General features: G+C 48.2%; 1 protein-coding gene across 1 annotated transcript in view; it reads left to right on the top strand.

The window, feature by feature from the left end:
• Positions 1-2,192: 2,192 nt before the first annotated feature.
• The window catches only part of furina (furin (paired basic amino acid cleaving enzyme) a), a 53,814-nt gene continuing 29,682 nt past the window's right edge, over positions 2,193-26,324 (top strand). The window contains 3 exon segments of the mRNA XM_067248457.1: positions 2,193-2,319; positions 4,836-4,874; positions 4,877-5,148. Coding sequence (XP_067104558.1) covers positions 2,211-2,319; positions 4,836-4,874; positions 4,877-5,148 — 420 coding nt within the window. The 5' untranslated portion in view covers positions 2,193-2,210.

Genomic DNA, 26,324 nt, shown 5'->3' with positions numbered 1-26,324 from the left:
AAGACTAATTAACCAGTTAGCGAGGCTTACAAAACAGATAATCAATATGAGCTAATGACAACCAGCTTTTAGCTAAATCGCAAGTACAACGTATTTTGTCTTGGGGGGGGGGGGGGGGGGGGGGGTCCTTTAGCTGCTTTTCCATCTATATTATCAACATCTAGTGACTCGGCAACCAGAACCATACACTTTTATGGAACGACATTTAAGAACCTCCTTACCGCTGTAAACTACAAGTCACGTTATTGACATGAGACATTCCATACCATGTCTGTGTAGGCTTATTATTTTAAGTATGGGATATGAACTGATCAATAACAGTAGATGGTGCTATACTCCTGCGTAGGCTGCGTTCCCCTTGGAGTAGGCCGGCGTGACGTGTCCAATCGTTTGCACTTTGCACATCCACTTCTTTTCAATGACGTATTTCCTGGGGGCTAGTGGACCCCTCAGCTGTACTGTAGGGGGTACACAAACATGATTATTTAGGTTATGGTAACGTCTTAACAGTTTCGTTTGTAATGTCCCTACAGCATAGAACATTATACGACTGGATGCAATATCGTGCGATCTCCCCGACCAAGACAATGTGTAAACAAGGACTGGTAAGTCTACAAACGTTTACTGACACAATAGAAAGTTTACACATTTTGTGTTGTTGAGGGTGGTCGTGGGGAGTTGTGAACTTGTGTTACTTGGTTCTTCGTCTGGCTGGCATTTAGTTCACTTTTGATCAGCACGAGGAGTACGTTCAGTTGGAGGAATGTGTGCCTGTCACCGTTATTTGCCTCGTTCTTTGACTGGATTGTCAGTCTCCTCGTGAGTAGAAGGGAATCGTAGATAAAGGACCGAACGTCGTCTGTTTAGCACGGCTATTATGATCAGTTTATAATATTCCGGCTCATAGTAATCGGGAGGAATTCGATCGGACGCTCGTTGGAGAAACGGAAGCAGCGCGTGCTCTGACATAGGCGAAATACGCAGCCTAGTTGTAGCTGATAGCGCGGTACTGATACAGCAAAAATACAATTACAAGAACAATCCAGGAACGTTTGCCAAGCTGCATTCGGTAGTCAAGGACGTTTGTGGTAAGTTCGTGATAGTTTACGCTAAATGATTATTCTAATAATTGGCACCTACCATCGATTTAATGACACGGGTATAGTTCTTTAATTAATTGCTAAAACCTTGGAAAAGTTTTGCGTGTTGCACTAAGTTTTTTGCTTTAGCTCTTGAGCTACAGCGCTGATAACACATTAATAATTTAATAGGAGGCCTTTTATTTGTAGCTTAATTCAACGCGAAATGATCTAAACCAAACTTTACTCATTCACATAATGTTGTTGTCCATGTTGATGTAATTACATGACTTATTAATAATACCACAATGTTTACTCAAAAAAGCGTTACACACCAAGTTACACTATACCCGTACTGTATTTAATTATAGGAGCTAGTGAACTGATACAATTGGTCTGGTTTCGGGGTTGTTTTAAAAAAGCAACAAAGGACTTGAATAAGGATACACTTTATTGTTCTGTTGTTTTAATTTGTCACTTAATTATTTACACATTTCCAACCATAACCCCATGGGTAAGTTACGTCCTGTTTGGGCTTTCCACATTTGCTGGTCAAATGAAAATGTAAATGCAAGTAGGATACACAAATGTGGATCTTGTTCGTGTTTGTTTACCACTTTCTAGAACTTAAGCTCACATCAATAGAGCCTGAGCACCATGGAGAGGAGAGTTACCTTGTAACCTTGGCTAAGGCAGCAAGCTTGGTTTACTAATGTTATCAGAGCGATCTGTCGCAAACGTTCTTCCATCTGTAATTGACACACTTAATGATATGATCACATGGAAAAAATATATCTTTTGCCCTTTCTCATGTCTTTGATCGTTTCAGTCAAGGTAATGAAATGTGTGAGTCCTAGCAAGTTTTGGATTCATGTCAGTCTTCTATCAATTGTCTGTTTTATATTGTAGTTGATGCCAGATGTGAATTGGGTGTATGGTGTGTTGTACTGTGGTTCCAGTCTTCCGCAGTGACAGTCATCTGGCCAGCTTCCCGTCATCTCTAGCTTGCAGTAAAATAGTTTCTCTCAAGTTATTCCATGGTGCATGATTTTTATACTGACGTTAAACTCCATCTGAACAAATTACCGCCCAGATGAGGTCACAAGGGGGCGGGTGTTCTTTAAGCCATGCATGTTAAAGGCTGGTTTGGGAGAGTGCACACCTCTGTCTGTCCTGTGTGCTACCTTTGATCGGCTTCACTTCTCTCTGCAACAGAAAAACCACAGCACTCAGCCCCAAGGTAGGAAATTAGTTCTTATCCTCTTATGTTTGTCTATTATGCTGCCAACCCTTATATCTGATGAGGAAAAGTTTGATTGCTCTTATGACAAGTGGTGTGTACCGTTCTCATAGTTATTGCCTCACGGGATGCTTTTTACATTTAATGTTTTTTTTGGGTGACTAATCTTGAAAAACAACATGTTTTTTATTACCAAAAGAATCATGCCCACTGACAATACAGACAAGATTAAAGATTAGGCTTTATTGTTTAATCCTATGGTTAATCTGGAACGCTGTATGTTTGTCTTCGGTTTTGACAAATGATTGTCGAGGTTAGTCTAGTCATTGTTTTCCAAAACTCCTTTGAAAATGAGGGGGTAAATAATGAAGCAGAGTCAGTAGAACAGAGTATCTCTGCGTTTGCTGCTTTGTAGTGGCAGACCCAATGTTCCAGTTGGCAGAGCAAAGTCTTCTCTGGATCAGTTGTCTGTAGTTGGAGAGTGGCGGGCGTGGGCAGCCGTTTGGTTGTCCTGCTGCCTTCTGGGCTTCCTGTGCATTGCAGGGCACCATGGGGCCAAATGTTTTTGATGATGTTTGTTGTTATTGGTAAACTATGGGTATCTTTAGCCTATCTGTCTTGAGGCTGCCATTCTTGCTGTTGCCAGAGATGATACATGAGAAAGACCAATACCTAAATTCTCCTATATTGGCCCAAAAGGGTGAACAGTTTTTGCTTCCCTCGGGAAAATTAGTGTCAAACATAAGTGTTTGCATCCCCCCCCTTTCCCCACGGTGAAGCGCGCTGTGTGTTCTCCTGCTGGTATGAAATGCGTTATATAAATAATGTTTGATCGATTGATTGTCTGACTGATGAGACTGTCTTTGTGTTTTTTGTTTTACCGTTCTGTGTTCAGTTAACAATGCACATCACATCAAAACATTAAGGGACAGACGAACAGGTTCGAAAGTGGAAAGGCCACAACTTGTGACAATAGGTGAACCTGTTTTATCTGGTGTGTTGAATCCGCTTAACAATGAAGCACACACATCCCAGAGCAATGGAGACCTCTCACACCCTTGACAGGTATAACATACTCACAATGGATTCCTTAGTGACGGTTACTCAATCGCTTTAAAAAAATGTTCTTTCTGAAATGGATGACCTGGCAGATATAGGCAAGGCCAACTTTTGATTGATCAGTGCTTCGTGCATTGGGTATTAATGACATTTTTGATGAAATGCTAGGAATTGGGGGGATGTGTAGGGCATTTTCTTAGAATCATTCCTTTGTTCCCATAGGTCGCCTGAATCGATCATAGCTCTGTCCGAGTCATTGGATTTGGACAGTGAGTCAACTGATGTCTGCTGTGTTATAGCATGTAGACGGTCAGACAGTATGCATCAGTGTTTGTGAGATCTCAGCTTACTCTGCCCTGCTACTTAGTAACTGCTATTTTAAGCTTTATTGGGTTGAATCCTCCAGGATGTACATCCTTTACTTTTACCATTTTGCATATTAATGCCAAGTGTTTTTTCCGCAGTTTCTGGTTCTGTAAGAACATCATCTTTTTTCCCTCACTCTTGTAATTCACATTTTGGGGGGCTGCAGAAGCCGAACGTGATCTCAAGGGAAAACATTTTTGTCTGCCCATAGTAAACCTTGAACAACACTTGCTTTACTTGCTGTTAAACTCACATTGATTCCAATTGATGTATTTTCCTTTTAGTGACTGCAGATAGTACTGTTGCATTCTAGTCTTGTATTGTTGGAGAACAGGTAAGATCAGTAAACTTAGAACAAAAGTATCTCCAAGCCTCATCTGTCAGTACAGATTCCTAAGAGACAATTGACTTTTGACATAAAAAATGACTTGGGTCTTGGGGTACTACCTACCTAAATGTTTTTCACCAAAGGGAGTGGCCAAGTTTTCCAGAAGAGAAGTCTTTAGTCAGTGCAGGCCAGGGTGACTGCAAAACTTGATTTATCCTACATGTAATAACAGGAGAGGTACTGTACTGCAGGGAGTGTTTGATCCTGTACATAAGCTCAACATAATGCATGGTGAGGGACTTGCCCTCCAGTCTGAACAGAGACTGGAACAAAGGAGGGCAGTACTGTGTTTATGCTCGGAGGGAAATAAATATTTGAACTCCCATAGATTTGTTAAACCTTTGGCATATACCAGTAGATTGCTTGAAAGACTTCAAAAAAGCATTTGTATATGAATTCATCAGTTGACAAGGAAGTCAGGACTCGCATCTCTATAACAGTATTGGTCGTCCATTGTTGGGCTTGTATTGTGTCCTTGTAATTGTTGACAGCCTGGCGTCACTGCCATCCACCTTTGCTTTTGTTGGGCTGTTTTTATGAGTTAGGTGATGTAGCCTAGCAGGTGATCAGGTTGAGCATACTATTGTTTACCGCTGCTACAGTCACGCTAGAACAGGACTCAGTCTCGGATACTTTGCCGTACTCTAATGCACTTGATAACTTGACAAACTCTTCTTTCCCTCTCCTCCATACTGCCTCCCAGGTGACCCGTGTACAGTGACCGTCCCTCCCCGTGTCTCAGTGCCCCTGCATGTCCCGCGGGCAGCCCCGGCCTCTCAGAGACACCCTGCTGCTTCAATAGGCCTCCCATGGCTCTGGGCCCTCAACACCCCTCCAGGGGCCCCCGCCTGACGGGGCTGCTGCTGCTGGGGCCCCTCCTGCTGCTTTTGCTCTCTGGGCTGGGGTCGGCGCTGGGCCAGAAGGTCTACACCAACACCTGGGCCGTCCACATCGCTGGGGGCCCAGAGGAGGCAGACCGCATCGCCACCAAGCACGGCTTCATCAACCACGGACATGTAAGTACAGCCAGACAGGAGCATTGTTGCTGTTGCTTTGTGTGTGTGGGCGGTGTGTGTGTTTGTGGGCTGTGTGTGTATGTGAGGTTTGTGTCTGTGCTGTGTGTGATATGAAAGTGGTAGAAAGTAGAAAATGCCAAAGAAAATACTGATCAAGGCTGCTTTATTCCATATCTGAGCCAAACTATGCGACCACCAATGGACTGAATCTTATTACACATAAAAGTTGCCAAGTTCCCTGTGCTGCTTTGAACCAGATTGAAATATATTTATAACTTTTGCTGGAAGAAAAGGGCACTTTTTATAAAGAAGATCACATATCACAGGATTGTATTCTATTATATGTTGTATTCATGTATTCAACTGCTTTCAAAAATGAAAAAGGAACTCATCATTTTGCTGTAGAAAACCCTTCGGAGCTGCTGTAAACCACTACAAGAACTAACAGGAAGTGTCTGTTTCTGTCCATTCCAGAGAAGTGACTCACTGGCAGGTTTTCTTTGCAATCTCTAGGTAAGAAGTGCTGTTGGTTAGACCGTCAGCAGCTGTGGACACTAAAGACTGGGAGTGTCTCTTTCCAATCAGCAGCTAATGTTATTGTTTTCAGTTGTAAACGACGACATGGTCTGCCACCGTGTTCCTCTTGTTAGTGGTACATGGTGAAGTCTCCGTTCCAGCCTGCCCCACTGGCAAAGCTAGTCCTCTCTTCAATGTCCTGTGTTGTGTCACTGTTTGAACAGTGAAGGAGTGTGTGCGTATTTGTGCGTGTTTGTCTGCTCATGTGTGCGTGTGTGTATCCAATGATGAGCCTCCTGACCGGAACAATGTCAGCATGTGAAGAGGACTTTGAACTGAGAATTTGACCGCTTAACCTGCAGTGGCAGGAGTTACTCTGCCAGCGTGGTGGTTTAGTGTTCTAGTATTCTGTTGCATGTCGAGGACGAATCTATGAATAATTAAGCCCTCCCTGGTATAGTTTGTTGTCGTGCTCGGTTAGGGGGATGTGTAGAATAAATGAAACCCTTCCTTACAATATATTCTCTGGCTTCCTCCTCAGGGGCCCTCCCATCTCCTCTGTATGCGCTACACATTTAACTTTGATAGCTTCCTGGTTAGTCTGCATAGAAACCAGTCAACTAGCACTTCCTTAGAACTCATCAATACTGCATGAGCTCAAGAGATTGCTTGGAGTGCGTAGTAGATGATTCTTCCTGTGACATTTATGGTGATCTGAGTGGGTGTTCTATCATCCTGTAGATTCCATGCAGATATGTTCAAAACCAGCTGAGCTGCCATGAATCAGCCAGTTTGGTCAAACCCAGTCTTTTATCTTAGGGTTGTTTTCTCTTAAAGGACACTGTACAGGCTCAAAATAATTACTGGATGAGTCAACATTTTCACAGAGTACAAGCAGTCAATACAGATTGCACTTAGAGAAAAAGAAACATTTTAAAATGAAGCAAATCATGTCTCTGCAGCCAACTCGTCAGATAGATGAAATAAGATTGCTTCATCTTTCTGGAGAAAAAAAAGGAAGGACTGAACTCTGTTGAGAAATCGCTGCTAGTTTGCATACAGAGAAGAGTTACAGACTTTTGTGTTGATAGTTCATGTCATGTAGAAGCAGGTTCTTGTCAGAATATTTGAAAAATGACTTCAAGCCTCCGTAATGTCAGGTATTGGTATTTGGTGTTATAGGGTGCTTCTGGGTGTGTGTGTGTGTATGCTGGGAATCCCTGGCAAGATGGATGTGGGAATTAAAGAAAGTTAAAGAACCAACTCCCCCACCCCCTTTCCCCAACCTGGGTGACCTCTGACCTGACCTGAGGTGCAGATTGAGTCATTGAGGCCGATGAAAGAGCTTTTGTTTTGGTTCTTTTGGTTCTAATGAGGACCTCCAGCCTTTCCACACTTACCCTGTCCCTGCCGAGGGATAGAAGATCTGGGGCATGTAGCCTGCTCCCTTCCCAGTCAAAGCAGGCCTCTGGATCCCTGCATCACAGATGTTCCACTTTCGGGTCCCCTCCTTTACACTTGGTAATTAGAGGTTTGTTTATAATGAACACATGTCTGACTGGTCAACAGAGATGTTATTTGGGGTCTTTAGATGCTGAGAGTGGGCTAATGGGTGAATCATGGCCCACCCCTGGAGGGTTTCTTTGTGATTGCTACAAAGCCTTTCCTACACCCTGGTCGTCAGGGAATAAGGAGTCCAGACAGGACCATTAGGGACACTTACTCGTAGCTGTGTGTGGGCCGGGGCTTGGAGGACTGCTGGAAGAGTTGAGCTTATTGTAGTGAGGTGGGGGGAGGGTTTGTGATGGAGGGGGGACCCCCTCTGCTCCGCTGCTGTGTACAAGCTAGATGGAAGAAACAGGGAAAGTTTCAGGCCATATTTTCAGACCAGAGCCAACTTATAGCTAAGCCTGATTGGCCAGATCTGTAACTGGACCCGGCTAATGGGCTCCAGAGTGACCCGCGCTCCGGCCCTCCATAGCTGTACCTGCCCCAGCCTCAGAGATGCCTCTGAGGGGAACAGAATCCACTGACAGACCCTCAACATTTATACGCTCTGTTCGTCTGCTTGAGAGCTTGCCAAGTTTGCAGTTATAGTCTTCTCCCTCACCAGCAGTGTGCTGTTGGAGTTCTTCTCAAGACATTTAAATTGCACTTGGATCGCCCCCTGGGCGTTTTACAATGAGTGGAAGCTTCACATTGCTGCGCTCGTTCTGCTATGCAGCTGGGCTGGATTTTCAATTACATTCCTCTATGCTCTTTGCTTTTTATTCTTCTACTGTTGCGTTATTCACTCAAATGAATTATTCAAAGCTTTAGTACTGTAAGCCCATATGAAGAAGACCACTAATTCTACTCAGTGAAATGCTTTGTTAGCCTTGTAGTTGAGTATTGGCTGATTTGGTCCTAGAAAGTTCAAGTCAAATTGGTTGTAAACCACTTTTGCGTCTTTTTGCCGTTTCCTGCCTCCAATATGAGTACAGGAAAACCACAGTGTTCTCAGTACTGCGTGGGTCTGGTACTTTTGTACCACACTTCTGCTAACCAGTAGTTTCTACATACGCATGCCCTCGTCTCTGTCTATGTCAGCTGCTGGTGCATTGGCCTCACCCTGACTCCAACCAAAACCATCGGTTCCGCTGGAATTACCCAGAATTGTCTAACTCTGATGTAGACTGACGTCACCAATGCATGGTGTTGTTGAACCTGTGACCCAGTGAGTTTCTAGGAAGGTGTTCTGCTGATGTTGAGCAGCTGCGTTTGTTTGGGGGTCTGATCGCCAGCGTGGCCTTCAGGCAGAGCTGATGGCTTGATGGGCTGTTAAAACAACGTGTGCAGTCCCCCCCCCCCCTCTCCCCCCACAAACACACACAAACAGAGCACGCTCACTAAAAGAGCCCATTAAGGAAAGGAGAGAGGGGGCCAACCATTCTCTAACACAGAGAAAAAGGAAGAGCGTAACAGCAAGAGAGACTGGGTGGAAGGAGAGAGAGAGCGACAGAGAGAGAGAGCGACAGAGAGAGAGAGAGAGAGAGAGAGCGTCAGAGAGAGAGAGAGAGCGTCAGAGAGAGAGCGTGCGACAGAGAGAGAGAGAGCGACAGAGAGAGAGAGAGCGACAGAGAGAGAGAGAGCGACAGAGAGAGAGAGAGAGAGCGACAGAGAGAGCGACAGAGAGAGAGAGAGAGAGAGCGCGACAGAGAGAGCGACAGAGAGAGAGAGCGAAAGAGAGAGAGAGCGACAGAGACAGAGACAGAGAGCGACAGAGACAGAGAGCGACAGAGACAGAGAGAGACAGAGACAGAGAGCGACAGAGACAGAGAGCGACACAGACAGAGAGCGACACAGACAGAGAGCGACACAGACAGAGAGCGACAGAGACAGAGAGCGACAGAGAGCGACAGAGACAGAGAGCGACAGAGACAGAGAGCGACAGAGACAGAGAGCGACAGACAGCGACAGAGACAGAGAGCGACAGAGACAGAGAGCGACAGACAGCGACTGGGGGAAGGGAGGGAAGGAGGAAGGCAGAGCACTGTTTGGCCTGCTCAGCTGAACGATGTGTGATGCAATAAAGGAGATGATTGGAGTATGGAAATGGGGGTGCAGTGATTAGATTTACGAGGAAGGGCTAGGGGGCCACCGTGGGGGGCATGGGGTGGTGAACTTCCCTGACACTGTGTGTGTGGGTGGTGGGGTTAGCTAGGGGTGCCCCAGCCCAGTTTTGGAGTGCTTCCAGGCCCTCATCTCTGTTCTCCCGGCTGCACGGCTGGTGTAGGGCCAGGCTGGGGCACACAGATGTATGGACGGCAGTGGGTCACAGCCATGGGTAAACCTCATTACTCCTAACTGCATAGCAACACATTACATCGGTTCATCACCCTACACACCATTACACTTAGTATCTGTTCATTCTGCATTAACTTTGAGATAACATGAAGGGTACGCTTAAGTGTAGTAGGGAGATTGGTTCCTATTGAACAGTTTCTGATGTGTGAGGATGTTGAGGGGCCATTCCCAGTGTTGTTGCTAAGCAGCTGTGATCCAGCAAATGTTCCAGCTCTCTGTTCTATCCGGGAGGAATGGATATGAAGCCCTTCAGCCTGGTCAGGCATGGCATGGCCCAGCTCTAAACCTGGTGTGTGTTTGTAGGCTCTGTTGTTCTGTGTGTGTGGGTGTGGGTGTGTGAGTGCGGCCTGTTGTGTGTTTGCAGGCTGGTGTGTGTTGAAGGAGAAAGAGGTTGGATCAGAATATGCAGCTGGTAAGGTTTTACAGCCCTCTGTTCACTCTTGTAGAGTTCCTGTGAAGATCTCCTCTACCCTCCACTCCTCCTTTTCTCCCTCCACCTGTCTTCCTCTCCTACGCCACCCCCCCCCCCCCCCCCCCCATGCCGCAGTCCTTTACTCCTCCAGTCCTCTACCTCTCCTCTGCCTCTCAACTTCGTATCCACTCCATCTCCAGCCCTCCACTCCTCTACCCCTCAACCCTTCCAGCCCTCCACCCTTCACTCCTCCTCTCCTCCTTCCCTCCACCCCTCCATCCCCGCTCCTCCTCAGCGACTGCAGTTTCTCCTGCAGGGAGGTCTCCTCCCATGTCTCCCTTTTAACACCACCACACTCTAATACCTCCTGTAAACTGTTTCTGCTTGGGAAAGTGGACTGGATGGATTGCTGTTGCGGTGAGCCGTTTCTCTCCTCGGGCTCTAAATCAGTTGGAGAATGCTGTTGTGGAGCTCATCAGTGTTGACGTTGTTTCCAACTCCCTCCCTCCTTCCCTATGCCTCTTTCTCCTTCTCTCTCCCAGGCCTGATTAAAGACATCTATCCTTTGCAAATGACTGTTATTATGTAGTCATCTGGTTTTGAACCTCCCTCTTACATCAGCTGACCTTTGTGGCCCAGTGATTTCAGCGATATTGAGTTACAGGTCTGCACACCTGAGTCTTTGCGGAAAGAGGAGGTGATGTCCAGTCCTCTGAGAGGAATGTGCAGGTGATCCCACGCAGTTCAGCGTCTGCGCTGAGGAATGCTGCTTGTCCACATTACAGTACCTAAGCTGATAATGATCTGCTCTACGAAGCATGTTTGGAACTGCTACGTCGAGTTTAACAGCTCAATCCAGCTGTGTTGCTACAGACAGATGTTTGTTAACCTTTGCTGTCTTAGTTGATCCATCGGCAGTGCGTCTTTGATTATTTACACGCAGATGTGGAAGGAAGCAGGTTATTAATACATAAATGCTTGGCGGTTTCCTGTGTGCGCACTTCAAAGTGGAACCAGTGTTTCTCAGAAGCCTGCCGCTTCCTCTGAACTGAGGGTCTGTCGCTGAAGACTGTTAGAGCCCTGACTGTGTGTGTGCGTGTAAGCTAGTGTGATGGGGGGTAGTCTTATTAGTGAAAGTCATCTCTTCTCATCTCTTATGATATAAACCCTGGAGAGGCTCCAGCTCTTTAAGAGCCTGGGTCCAGCCTGGATCTGTGAGAGACCATTGTGTTGGGAGGACTGTATTTCTACTGTACTGGCTGACACAATAGCACACAAGCCCCCAGCCTTAGGTCCAAACCTCAATCTCAGCAGCCTGATAGAGTGAGCCTATCTCTGCCATCAGCTGATCAAGCTGAAACAGTTTGAACCAGCTCTCTCCCTGTAAGCCCTTACTGGTTAGCAGTGCCTGTTCGTCCCTGGCAAGTCTTTTCACTGCGAGGGGATTGCATGATAGTGCTTATCTGTGCCGGTGTTTGTCCAGGTGTTCCATGTCTCAGCTGCCCATGTAGCAGAGTGTTCTGTCAGGAGGCTGTGTGATGCGCACCCTGCTCAGAGACTGTCCCGGGGAAGGAAACAGCCACAGCTGCTGTGACAGCCAGGTCTTCCCCACGCTGGGGAACTTAATCACGCTTCAGAGGCTCCATTCTGCACAGCCAGGCCAGGCTGAGGAGGGTGAGAGAGCAGGGTGCAGCCGTGCCAAGATGGCCAGAGGCCCTTGCTCGCCCAGCGCCAAAACACTCTGCACCGCCTTTAAATCACCTTGTCTGGTGGAGGGAGCATGGCTGAGTACTTGGCTCCCCCTAACACATACTGCTTTATGTAAGCCCCCCCCACATCCACCCCCCCCCACACACACACACACCCACACACCAAAAGCACACACTCACCAACTAATACTCAGTTGGACATTGTTGGTTTTGAAAAAAGATTCCCATGTTTCAAATCAGAGGGAAATGTTGCAAGGTTATAAATATAATCCTGTGTTCATGGGAACTGTTTTTCCTCCAAATGTTTCCAAACTCCTCCGGTCGAAGGTTTGCTAGCCGCTGTGCTCGGGGCTTCCTAGCCTCATACATAAATCATGTCTGACCCCCGTCCCACTGCTTTCTCTAGCCCCCCAAAAATGCAGGCCCAGCCATTGCTGGGCTAATGTGAAACAGAGAGACCTCAGGACTTAACAGGGGAGCAGGGGGCCTGTAATTGGCCCCTGGGGAGCTGAGACAATTGGCTATGAGACAACAGGGGGCTGAGGCGATTGGGTGGAAGGCGATGAGAGAGGAGGCGATTGGCTGAGAAGCCGTGTAGAGGAAGAGTCATGCTGAGAGTAGTGAAGAGGTTACTCCACAGGAATATATCTGTTCCACACAGGTGCTTCCTGTCATCTACGCTGGGTCACGTCCTAAACACAGCCTAACCCCCCTCACCTCACCTACACACACACACACTCTCTTAACCTCCCAAACACACAAACACACACACACACCCAGGCTCTATCACCCATGACTTGCACGCGCACACACACGCACCCACACACACACACACACACACACACACACACACACACACACACACACACACACACACACAGACTCCCGCTCTTATCTCTACCTCCTACAAACATAGACCCCCATCACCACCACTCTTGTTGTTTATGTGACAGAGTGGAATGACCACCCCTCCAGGTCCCTGTCAACACGCCACGCCATATCGATTCCCGCATGTAAATATTGCATCGCCGTCTACAGTTTCCCGTAAGTCGTCGCACTTGTGTATCGGCCTTATCAATTTTTAACAGGCGGCCCCTGTGCTGTGGCCTCCTCGCTGGCCTACTTTAGCCTACCGGAGCCGATGTGTCTAGCGGAGCGTGCGGCGCTCTGGACGGCCAGCGCAAAACGCCTCTCGAGAGACGTTTCGAAGTGCCGTCATGATACGAGTGCAGTTGGGGAGGGCTGCGAGGGATGCGGGCGGCCCCCACGGGTCAGAGCGGACCACTGGGACTGGGCTCTCCACGGAGGAAGGCCTCCACTGTCCTCTTCTCCTCTCCTAATGCTCTTTCTGTGTGCTTCTTTTTTGTAGCAGCCTGTAACAAATGAGGGCTTCCTTTGCCCTGTACTCACACTCAATCATCCCCCCCCCACCCCCACCTCTCCCTCCTCACCCCCACTCCACTCTTCTCTGTGCCCAGCAACCTCTGATCCGTCTACTGGCTGTTGCTGATTTCTGGGGAAAGTTAATGAACTGCAGAGATGGCCTGTGAGCCGGTGATGCGCTGTGGACTGAGAGGCGGAGGAGGAGGAGGGGGGAGAGGCAGGATGAAAGCTCAGACCAAGTAGTGACCTGACAGAGAGGGGTATCAGCCATGCTTTTCTCTTGAGAGGCTGTCGAGCCCAATTCAAGTCCCTTCCCGTCACCCATCTCCTCGGTAGTAGTCCAGCTCAATAAGCCTGGTAAGTAAATAAGCTCCCACACAAGCTGCTTGTTATACAAGGGCACAAATGAGTCGAGCCAGCAGAATATTACAGTCTGTCTGTGGAGGATGTTGTGGTGGTATGACCAGTCTGGTCTGTGTGTGTGTAGGTGGGGACCCTGAGTGCTTGGCTGGCCAGAAAGAGAGGCCACAAGTAATACACTAATGAATCCAAGTGTCTCTGGCACCTCTGTGAACTGCTGTGGGGGTGGGAGATCTAAGGGAGAGGATGTGGTTGAGGCCTCTTAAGGATGGCGCGGCTGGGTGCTGGGTTCGAGACCTCCTCGGACCTGTGGTGACGTCCACATTGGCCAGCCTCGTCTGTGGGTGGGGTCAGGTGAAGCGACCGCTTCAGTCCCCCATCTCTCTCCTGTTGCCTGTTCCCAGCTAATAAATATAGAAGGTCAGTAGTTGTGGGAATGCTCAGTAACCCTGGGAACGGTCCATAGTCGCGGGGACACGCCCAGTGCAGAGAGCGCTGGGCGTGTGTGGCGGGGCTTCGTAACCAGAAGGGACCTGAGGATGATGTAAGTGCCCTGGCCAGGCTATCGCAGCTCCGACCGCACCCCGTCTGAACCCTGTCTGCACCCAGTCTCACAAACAAAAACCCTTCTGAGTCTCATGGAGCAGCCATCCATGCCCCAGACACCTCGCAGACGGCTGTCTGCCAACCTACCGCACAGCACCAGGGGACACCCATGTGGGCTGGGAACTAGTGGTCTGGAGGCTGAGATCCTGGGGCTGGGAGATGGAGGCTGTAGGCTGGGGGGGGGGGGGGGGGGGGGTGGAGGCAAGAGGGTGGGAGGTGGAGACTATAATGTGGGCTGGGGTCAGACAATGAGTTCTGAAGTCTACACATTAGCGGGGGGGGGGGGTAGGGGGGGGGCGGTGGGGTCAGAAAGTTTTTAACTAGAGCCAGATGTGCAGAGGGGACACAAATATACAGGGGTCAGTTCCTCGGAGCAGTGTTTCCTCTGCTAGGTGTGGTTGAGGATGGGCGGAGCCTCGAGTCTCAGACACTCCGAGGAGCTCCCAACAATACTGGCAGGCGCTGCTTGTTTTCAAGACTTGGAGCTGTTGAAATTAAAAACTATCAATCATTGTGAAACTCGTTTTAAAAGGATATTCCTCCATAAATATTTGGTTGTAAAGGATACTGGGAGTGGGAGGGGAAGGTTAAAGAGCCTTTTGTTGCTGGCAGCAGGAGTCTGGCTTGGAGTCCTGAGCTGTGCTGGAGCTCAGGGAACAGGCCTGGCTCCTGCTCAGCTGACTGGATAACTCCTGGAGGAGGAGAGGATGGGGGGGGGAGATGAGGGAAGAGGGGGAAGATGAGGCAGTGGAGGTGGGGTGGGATGGGGAAGGAGACGGTGGAAGAGGAGGAGGAGGAAGAGGAGGGAAAGTGGTGAAGGAGAGGGTAGGGAATAGGGGAAGGTGGTGGTGGTGGTGGAGGAGGAGAGGGAGGAAGGTAGCTAGCTGAGGAAGAATACGCGTGCGTGTCCAATGTTCTGGGCTGTCAACCCGGGACAGGAAGCTCCCTACGGCTGGGGTGAAACCCAGCCCGCACACAGCCTCTCACTTTATACTGCGCAGGTACACGCACACACACACACACACACACACACACACACACACGCAAGGCGGGGCAACCGTTTGTGGCATGTTTTCAAGTGTCTAGGGCTTAGATCAGATAAGCCTTGAGCAATAAAAACAGTTGAGGTGTACGACTAAAAGGGTACAATAGCCAGTCTACTGGGACGGGGGTGGTCCTTCTCAGAGGGGAGTAAGGGATTCCGTGGGGCGGGGGAGATTATGACGGCTGTAAAGTGTTTCCCTGTAAGGTGATCCTGCTGCTTTGTGTCTGCTCTCTAACTAGATAGGAGTGGTCTTCTCTGTAACAGGGCTGGGCTCACCTTTCACATCCTGTGTCCTTTACCCCTCACAGGGGAGGGAGGGTGACGGGAAGAGGGGGGACGGAGGAGGAAATGGAAGAGCGGGCAAGAGGGACTGGGGGCAGCCCCACAGAACAGAGTGTGCTGAAACTCAACCTCAGAGTCGTTCCTGCAAGGACGTGTCCTGATGTCTCAAGTTCTGCTTTACTGTAATATCACTCAGGCAGGGGGTCAGAACGAGACTTCTGACACACACATAGTCAAACTCAGAGGTGGGGGTATCAGAGGCTTGCGCCCAGGCGGTATGTGGGCCCCAGGTATTGTCATGGTGATGTCCTGGCTCATGCCAACGACGGGCTAGATAAAGTTGCTGCTCCTCTTGTGATACTGCCCCCTCCATGTCACACAGGCCATCTCTCTCCTCCTATCCTCTGACACCCTATCCCTCCCTCTCCTCTCTCTCTCCCCCTCCCCCACCCGTCCCCCACTAACCAGCCCCCTCACTGGATCGGTATTTGTTTTAAATGTTTCCACTTTCCTGTAATGTCTTGGTGCCCTGCCAACTCCACTGAGAAATCATTATGGAGGACATTGGTTGTGGAGCACACACGCAGGGGAGCCTAATGGCGCCGTGTATTTCTTCCGAGCGCATTGGGATCATGTGATCGCTCATTAGCTCGACATCGCAGGCGGGCTCTGGGGCTGCTTTGTTCTCATGACGGAAGGCTGCCAAGTGGTTCTGAGTGTTGACGGTTCTGTGACTGGAACAGCAACAGATAAAGGAATCAGAGTGTTGGTCCTCTGAGAGCCTGGTCAGCTGACTTTTTTTCCTCACTGTCCCAGTACCGGCCCGAAGTACAAAATGAACCGTCCCAAACTGAACTTGTCCCAAAATGTAAATTCTTGTTTTGTCTCATGCTGACATGGGTCTAGGTTATCTGCAACACCATTTAAGTAATCCATACAGTTGTGGCTCAAATAAATATCTGAATTTCAATGTGAATACATACACAATAGAATACACCATTTCTTACTTGTTTCATGGTTGGGCTGACACAATTATTGGTGTTGCTTCTCAAGTTTTCTAAAGGTTTGGAAAAAAAGTTTGGAAAGCAAAAAAAAAGGGTAAAAAAATAAAATAATACAAATATTGCCGATAAACAAATACAAATAATAGGTTTGCATCATTGATGATTATTTGATGAGGATTTTACTAAACTGTCAAACTCTACATTACTCGATTGAAAGTGGTTGAATGGCCTATAACGAGACCCACATGGTTAATGTAACTGCCTTTGGTTTCAGTGTGAGACTGAGAGACAGTCTCAATGTACTTGACATTCTCTGTGTTTATGTCAAGTACACAATGTTTTTACTGTGAGTGCGTGGTGTGTCATTTTGGTTGTGCTACTTGTTTGTTTGTGTGTGTGTGTGTGTGTGTGTGTGTGCGAAAGACCGGAGATAGATGAATGTGTTTGGCTTATCTGTGACTGGATGCTCTGCCTGTGTTATTATGTGTGTGTCATAAAGACAAGCAGAGTGAGTGGTGTGAGAGGTATTTGTCAGTGTGTGAGGCTGGAGGCAGGTTTGGCTTGGAGTCAGACCACTGACTCGGACAGGAAGCTAGCGAGGTTGGAACTCTCTGACTCCTTCTTTGTCTCTTTCTCCGTCTGCTGTGCTGTACTGTGGTGAGGTGAGGTGTAGGTTAAAGGAGACTTAAGGTCTCCGGTTTCTCTGGAGGTCCAGTGCTGCCATTCCCCCCACATGCTAGTACACAAACCTAACCACCAGGCCTGCAATTTAGCAGCTTGTGAAATAGTTGCGCAGAGCCGAGAGAAGGAAGGAGGGAGGAAGGGTGGGAGAGGGGGAAGCAGATGGGGGAGGGGGGGAGGTTTCCAAACCTGCAGGGTTTGTGCAACTGTGCCAAAGCTGTAACACAATGTCTGGGAAGGACATTCCCTCTCTCCTCCCTCCTTCTGTGTCTCTCTCTCTGTCTCGATCACTTGACAACACTGTGGCTGATGCTGTCACATGCAATTAGAAAACCTCTAATCATCTGTAATTGTAGCATCATAAGGTTGCGGTGTTAGTCCAGTCATGGCTTGCTCTTGATCCTCCCTGTTTCAGGTGTGTGTGGTGTGTTTGTGTAAGAGAGAACTGGATAGAGAGGGGTGTTTCAGCTCACTGTAACCTTACGTTGATGCAACCCTCTGGGTACAGTAAAGCTGATGTTTGCATGTTTACCAGCTCCACCCTGAGCTGGACGCAGAGCGGGGGAGGAGCATTGACAAATATTAGCCTGACCTGGAAATATTGAGGAATATTAGCCTGACTAAGCTTGCTTTGGTGCTGACCTGGAAAGAGAGAAAGATCCTGTTGGCCTAGTGTGTATGTAGACACCGCTCAGTACTGCTTGTAGAACCATTTTGTTTCTCAAACAGCCTTCACTTTATGGAAGGGCTCTCCAACAGACTAGAAAAGTGAAGGCTTTTTTAGAAACAAAGTTGGAACCAACACCATATTAATGCCCATGATTTTAGAATGAGAAGTTCAAAAAACAGGTGTGCTTATACTGAGTGATGTCCACATACTATTGGCCAAGCGTATACTGTATATATAGAGAAAGGGAAATCAGTATTGTTTGTTCAACTCTGGGATGGTTTTGGTTGCCCTCTTGTCATCTGTCACGTTTGAGTGGCAGGGTGTCTGGGGCCACCAGTGATCTTGCGACCTTGCTGAATGGTTGTCATGGTAACCGGCTGGACTGAGCTGGGCATGGAGTTTTGACCCTCGGTAGAAAGAATGGAATGTTCCCCTCCAGAGGCTGCAGCGACCTCACTGTACGGAACACCCTAGCACGGTACAGAACACACACACACGCCCGTGCGCGCACACACACACACACACCTACACCAAAGCATTCTGTTCATAACAAGGTCGTGTCAACAGAAACGCTGAAGGTTGTGTTGTTGTGGCAGCCAGGTGAGGAGCTGGGGTGTCTGTGGCCTGAGAGGCCCTTGGACACATCAGGCTACCTCACAATCTGTCTCGCTACATTTCCTTCTAATGCTGTTTGAGCAGTTCAGTATGAGGCCTGTTGACTAGGGCCGGACAGAGGCTCATATATGCATGTTGCAGTAGTAGACATAGTCATGCTCTGGTTACTGTCTGTGTGTACCCACGGCAACCTGGAGCCAGTGGGTCGAACTGGGATGTTTGTTTCATGTCCCTTTTGCTTCTCTATGCTGCGGCTACCCGGCCAGTGACAACAATGTATCAAAATGACATGTTGTTTTGTGTTGGAATTGTTTCTCTTGTAATCCTGAGGTGCTCTTCCTTCTCCAGAGTAGACGGAGTCAGTCTCCGGTTCCAAACTATGAATAATTGTGTGTCTATCTCCTCCCCACACATCTCTTTTTTGTTGTTGAATTATTTGGTTGCAGCAATTTATTTATTCATTTCTTCTGCCGACTCAAAAACTCTGTGGGTGGGAAATCTAAACAAAATTGACCCAAATGGTTTAGAAATGTAAATAGGTTTTCACCAGGAGATGACAGATGGATTGACTCTCAGTGACAGGGCCAGGCCAGGACAGATATTGTCTCCACCACCAACTCTCTGGAACGGACAACAACAGGAGAGCTGGAACGTTTTTTTTAGATTTAATACCTCTGTACCTGGAGGCTACAAGGGGACTGGTGTGTGACCAGGTAATGGGATCTCTTCTCTCCACTTAGAGGCTGGGTGATCCTCATGGTCAACATCCTCATACAGCTTGTATGATGTTGGCTTTACAAACGGCAAACAGAAAGGATCATCCATCAGCATCAGAGACCTAAACAGTGGGTAGTTAGGTTGGTGGACTTCTGCATGGCAGCAGCTAGTCCTGGCTGTGTGACCTGTACGAAGCATGCTGCCTGGCCCAGCCTCGGACGCTGCTCCTGGGGGTGCTGAGAGAGCGCTGGAACGCCCCCCGACCTGGCTCCCGGAGGCAGGGACAGGAACACGTGTTTACTTTGGGTTATTTGGTTTTCTTGTTGCAGATAAATACCTCAATTGCTTCCAGGAAACGGCCTGGAAAAACTGGTTTGGGTTTCCTGGAACTTTGTAGCAATGATGCTGTGATTTATCACCGGTCATTCGGTATCCATCACCGATGTGACTTTGGTGGGGAGGTGAAGAGCCGTCAAAGCGGAGAGGAAAAATTTCCCTGATCATTATAGTCTGTCATTTACCTAGCGAGGTTGGACCTGTTTAATGGCTTGGCCCATCACCATCATCTTCATCAGTGGGGGGTTCAGTGCCTGCCACTGCTGTCATCCCTCTACCTTTCAGCATATCTTACACACATCTCTTGGGCTGCTGTGTGTGTGTGTGTGTGTGGACAGAGGGTAATGCTGACAGACATCCGTACAGGAAGATTGGCTTGTTAGTCTGGTGGTGGTTGCAAGCTGTAGTGTCTGTCACTGAGCACCCTGGCTTTCTGGAATGTAGCATCCTGTAAACTGAGAGATTGTATGGAAATGCTTCCATTTCTGAGGATTATGACATGAGTGGGATTAGTTACTTGTCAGCCTTGACAAAAGAATAAAACAATTTAATCACTATATTTTTTAAAACCCAGCCCTCATATATTCGGTGCTCATAAAGTATAATATGCAGACACCAAACCACAGACCGCACTGTCAAGATTGAATCCTGAAGTGATTCTGTCATTGCAGATTTGTTTCCATGGGGACAAATTAACAAACATATTTTCGAGGCCCCTGCTCCCATCTGTTGTGTAATAGTCCGGTGAGTGTGGACGCTTTTCTTTTGTTATCCCTCCTTCCTCGTCTGGCTTTACTTCTAATGGTGAGATGGAGAGGGGGGGGAGAGCGGGATGGAAAAGAGGGGAGGGAAAGGGGGGATGGGGAGGGAAGGAGAGGGGTTGGGGGGGAGAGAGAAAGAAAGAATAGCGAGGGAGAGGGGGAGAAGGAGAATGAGCATTGTACGTAGAGTGAGTGTCAGGGAGATCCAGTAAAGTATGACAGACTGTAATGTGTCTTGGCCAGGGCCGTGGCAGAAGCACAGACAGCATGCTGCTCCAAACTATATCCTAGACTGTAGGACAGAGTGAGAGAGTGTGTGTGTGTGTGTGTGTATACAGTACATCAGTACATGTACTGAACAGCTCATACCTCCACTGTCTTTGGCAGCCTCACTGTGGCCTCCCTGGCAGGTTGTCTCTGGCAACGGAATGGTAGCCTGAACTGTTCAGAGCCTCCACTCATCTCAGACAGTCTGGAGGAGAGAGAGCGTAATAGAGGGGGTGGAGTGAGATGAGATGTAATGAGAGGAGAGATATAAATAGAGTTCCGGGTTGATCTCATTAGCCCCTGTCCCCCTGGTCTATCATGATGAGATGAACTAACTCCACCCGGACACTGCCCCTGTGATGGCAGTTGAAATGGAGCGCACCACTGGGGAGGGCAGGGACAGATGAATTGATTCAGAACTCCATCAGAAGGCCTTGATGGTTCCATGTGTAAAGAATACAGCCGGCACAGCTGGAAGGACCTCTCTCTTCTCTGTTCTCCTCTGCCTCGTATTTCTCTGTAATCATTAGATCTGGGTCAATTGCCATCGACAGAATACCGTAAAGACACTTGATTTATGTCAACTGGTGCAATGAATCCACTTCAACCATCTATGACCACTATAACAGCCAACTATGAGGCCAATCAAATTCACCTCAATTACTTCTGGTAGAGTGATTGATGCAATTGACCTCAGTTGGACCATCTTGTGTTTTAGAGAGCATCAGTCACGGTGGCGAATGTTGGAAACCCTCCAAGTCACCGGGTCGGAGCCCAATGGGGAGTGACAGGAGATGGGATTGAAGCAGAGTCTTTGTATTTTAATACCACCCCCACCCCCCCCTCCCTTTTCCACACCAGCATAAAAATCATGGCTCATATATATTCATGGACACACATTACTGCAGCTGGACCCAGTAACCCCCCCCCCCCCCCCATGCATCTCCACACACACAGTGGCATCTGGGCCAGCACTCCGATTTCAGTGTTGCCGTGGGACGCGACTGCGCCCGTGGTAACACAAGGAGGCCAGCCTCAGATTAGATTTGTCCTCCTGAGCCACCATGGAGCCTGGCCTGACGGTGATGGGGCCAGCCTCTCTGGTGGCTGGAACTCTCTCTTTTTCTGTCTGTTTCTCTTCCTGACCCCCGCTGTCAAGTCTCCCTCTCTTTCGGGCTCTCTGTCTGTCTCTCCCCTCTCACGCTCGCTCCTTTTTTTTTTATCTCGCTCATTCTCTCCGTCGCTCTCTTGTCTCCCTGTCTCTCTCTTTCTCTCTGTCTCTCAATCACTCAATGACTGATGTCATGTAATAAGCTCCCAGAACTGGCACGGTGGAGCATGTCCATCGGTGCATGAGAGAAGAGACATTTGAAGAGCTAATCTCTACTGAAGGTGTGGTGGCCAACAGAAGGGATGCGTTCCTGTGTCTCTCTGTGTCTCTCTGTGTCTTTTAGTGTCCTATGGTCTCAGGCTTCAGACTGGCCACTTTTATTACTGCAAGTTTTGGTCGACTCAGATCTGTGACAGTGATTATATTACAGTCTCCTCTCAACCAGATCCTTTTGATTTTCAGACGCTGTGCTTGTTACATCGCAGGCTCTTTGAACGTCCATACTTCAGGCGATCCTTCCTCCTTTTTTTGAATTTAATGAAAACGAATGCAAAATCTCACACAGAATAGCATAGAGCGAAAATAAGGTCTGCTCCACTTTGCATGCTGTTACACTCCAGTCTCTCATAAAGTAGGCCAGGGGAGGTGTGTGTGTGTGTGTGTTGGGGATTTTTGTCGTCCTTCTAGGGTACAGAAGTCTATGTTAGTGTCCATGCTGGCGTTCTGAGAGGAGATGGAGGAGTTCTGAGAAGGGATCCATGAAGATCTGCTGGTTATTTACACCTTGGGGCCAAAGTGTAAACAATTCAGTGTAGTCCAGTCCAGTCCAGCTGCAGCATGAAGGCCAGAGGAGAGCTGCTCTCTTCACCCTGACAGAGCAGCTGAGACTACAGGACCCAGACACTGTTTCTATCTCTCTCTCTCTCTCTCTCTCTCTCTCTCTCTCTCTCTCTCTCTCCTCTCTCTCTCTCTCTCTCTCTCTCTCTCTCTCTCTCTCTCTCTCTCTCTCTCTCTCTCTCTCTCTCTCTCTCTCTCTCTCTCTCTCTCTCTCTCTCTCTCTCTCTCTCTCTCTCTCTCTCTCTCTCTCTCTCTCTCTACCTCTCTCTCTCTACCTCTCTACCTCTACCTCTCTCTCTCTCTCTCTCTCTACCTCTACCTCTACCTCTACCTCTCTCTCTCTCTCTCTACCTCTCTCTCTCTCTCTCTACCCTCTCTCTCTCTCTCTACCTCTCTCTCTCTCTCTCTCTCTACCTCTCTCTCTCTACCTCTCTCTCTACTTCTACCTCTCTCTCTCTACCTCTCTCTCTACTTCTACCTCTCTCTCTCTACCTCTCTCTCTACTCTACCTCTCTACTTCTACCTCTCTCTCTCTACCTTTACCTCTACCTCTCTCTCTCTACCCTTTACCTCTACCTCTCTCTCTCTACCTCTCTAAAGTCCTGCCCCGGGTCGGGGGGTACCCATTATTCCCTGCAGGTAACCCGCTAAAATATAATTTTTGGGGTTAAGGGAAAAAATATTTCAACCTGCGGGGCTGCTTGCGGTTTAGAACTAATATATTGTGGGTCGGAAACGTTATTAAAATAAAATGTTTCAAGATGTGTTCAATGCTCTAATTTGCATAATACTCAAGTAGAGGGGAGTCAGTGGCTGAGCGGTTAGAGAATCGGGCTAGTAATCAGAAGGTCGCTGGTTCGATTCCTGGCCGTGTCAAATGACGTTGTGTCCTTGGGCAAGGCACTTCACCCTACTTGCTCGGGGGAATGTCCCTGTACTTACTGTAAGTCGCTCTGGATAAGAGCGTCTGCTAAATGATTAAATGTAAATGTAAGTACAAGGGCATAGGTTTGGTTTGAACATTGGTGGGGACACAGTTTTACCATTCTATTTGCTATCGATGCTTTTGCATCGCAAAAAAAAAGCATGAGCAGAAAGCGTTTGTGCAAACACACTGACTCACACACTCACATACACAAGACACTGCATTACATACCATAGTGCCACACAATTAATACATCCTTAAGGGACATCAGAGGAATATTAGCCAACATTTGGAGTCTAAACCAATTAAATAAATCTATTCCTTTTTATAACGGGTAAGGATTCGGCTCTCAGATCAATTAAATGTGGGTGGCTAGTACTGTATGTTGGGTAGACTGGTGTTAATGGTGTGTGTGTTGTGGGAAGTGGCGTCTTGCACTGCAGCCCGTTAACCGTCTGACGCACGGTTCTGGTTAATGGTCTACCCAGAAGTGGCCCTGCATCTTTCCTACAGCCGAAAAGAAACATTTAACTTTCCTCCCGCTGCCCGGACTGTGCCCTTCCACTTATCAGAACCTGGAGGGGGTTAGAGGTCGGGAAAATAATGTTCTGCTCCCAAGTTCACACACTGCTGAGCGAACATCCAATCGGCTGGCCAGAGATAAGAGATTCGGAGATGGGGTGAATGAATACAAATTCTCTGCACAGTGTTTGTTTTGTTGATATTGCAAAGATGGTTCCCTGTCAAGCTGTTACAGGAAAGTCATGGTTTGATATCAGGGCTCCAGGAATTCTTTGGCGTTATCAACCCAGCACATTAAAAACAAGGCATATAGCAAAGTTTTTTTTGTGGTAATGGAATCTTGGAAGTGGAAAGATTGTATACTGCTTCTCTGCAGCTATCTGTCTGCCAAGCTTCATAGCCCTCTCTCTCTCTCTCTCGCTCATTCTCTTTATGTTTATCATTATCTTTTTCTCACTTCTCCAATACTAAAGAGATGTACAACCTACCAACAGTCCACATTTAACTCTCCCTTGGTTCTTACACACTCCCTTTCAAACTTTTTCTCTAGTTCAGACACACACTCGCATAACCCTCCCTTAAAGAGCTCGAAACTGGAAGGACTTAACTGCATCTTTGTGGTAGGCACATCCTCTGTTCCTGAGATAAACCATTGGGCCACATCGTCCTGCCTGTGTCTGTCTCACAGCAGGCCCACGGGGGGGGGGGGGGGGGGGGGGGGGAGCTTTCCTCAGAAAACCTGTCTGATGAGCAGTGAGTCGAGTCCTGCTCTACTCGCAACAGTTTGGGCGTCAGTTGTGATCACTGACGTGTCTGTCGTCTTGCGCGGGCGTCTGGAGAGCTCTGAGATGTGAGTGGTGCCTGTCAGTCTAGCTAGGCTGCTCGTGTGGACACAGTGCTGGAAGGCCTTTCTTGTCGACGTCACGCTCTTCAGCCCAATTCGATCAGGATCTATCAAAGCCCTGTATGTAGAAATGCTTTCCAGGATGAAGAGCTTAGTGTGCACAAGGACATAAAACCTAGTATCCAGCAGAGGATCGTGTAACAATCACATACACCTCCTACTGAAGGCGCTTGTGTGTGTGCGGGCATGCTTGCAAGTGTGTGTGTGTGTGTGTGTGTGTGTGTGTGTTGAAACTCAAATCTAAATCCACGGGAAGAGTCTTATCATTTTCTGGTCTGACATCGGAAGAGATTGTTCTGATTGTCATGGAAATGCTAACTGTCCGTAGGTGGATATTGACCATCGCCGTGTCCACAGGAACATTGATCCATGGCTGAGCTGCACACTGTTACATATCTATTGTTCCTGTTCTATTTATCCTCACTGGCTGTGCTACACACCAGGTACTACCCAATTATGATGAAACGCTGCTGACAGAACGTCAAGCACCACATCCATTTTAAGCAGGTGTGTGTGTGTCATGGCAAAACAAAGCTGATGGGAGCCAGGGAACTGAGGACGAGGAGCAGGGTGGAGGAGGAGGAGGGCAGGGGTGAGAGAGGGAGGGCTGGAGGGCCCGTGGTGGGGGGGTTGTTGATGACTCTTCTACTCTTTGATATTTTCTCTGGAAGTACAGATGGCCACATTAATCATTGATGCGTTGCTTGGCGATGGAATTTTTGAAATGTGGTCTTGCTTAAAGTTGAATTTACATTCACACATTCTATTCCAGATTTGGAGGAATGTGTGATTAATGAGAATGGGTCAGTTTGCTCATTAATACCCAAGTATTTACGACTTGAGGTCCTTTGTGAAATCACTTCAGTTATTTCAGTTCTAAATGAGCTGTCACTTTTTTTGTAATTGATTGGGTTCTCTCTCTGTTCCTGAAGCACCTCCAGTTTGTTCAGTGATGCAGAGCCAGTCATTTCCCTCCACCACCCCCAGCACAGCTCCTCCCCCCTCTCCAGACAGACACAACCGGTACCTGCCAGTACAGCACTCAAGGGCACAGGATAGAGCCAGCGATTCAAAACTTGGACGCAAGCTGCAGGATAAAGACCTGACCATAATGGAAACTTATCAGTTGACTGGTCACATTGTTTCACCGCTACATGAGAGAATGAGAAGAGATGGGGTAGAGAGAGAGAGAGAGAGAGAGGTGTCAGGTGCTCAGCCCTATTGATCCGTCTGTAATTGATTATGATGGAGTCCGCAGATAGGAGCCCTGTAAAAGTGTGGCGCTGCTGTTTTCACAGCTGTGGAATTGCCTATCCATGCTGTCCTGTGCGTATCAGCCTGCGCTGTGTCCCAGGCGGCTCCACGGCCCGGCCGGCTGGGATCAGCCTCCAAGGACGGCCCCATCGACCGGGAGCCTGACGCACAGCATCGCTACACAGCCACACACGTTTCTACCCAGACACCCACTTCATAAAAAAAAAAAAAAAAAAAAAGCAGGGATGTGTAAAGTTGTCCTGGCCTTGACAGCACAATCGCAGCACCCTTTGTGTGTTTCCTTAAAGAGGGAAAGCTACCCCCTACCCCCTACCCCTCTTCCCATACACTTACTGACTAGCACTAATCCACACACTTATGCAAGTATGGAAGTGCTCTGCCAATCACCACAG

Source organism: Osmerus mordax, chromosome 13, assembly GCF_038355195.1.
Source record: "Osmerus mordax isolate fOsmMor3 chromosome 13, fOsmMor3.pri, whole genome shotgun sequence".
Lineage (NCBI taxonomy): Eukaryota > Metazoa > Chordata > Actinopteri > Osmeriformes > Osmeridae > Osmerus > Osmerus mordax.
The sequence above is the reverse complement of the archived record's forward strand: the minus strand, read 5'-3'. Positions and strand labels throughout refer to the sequence as shown.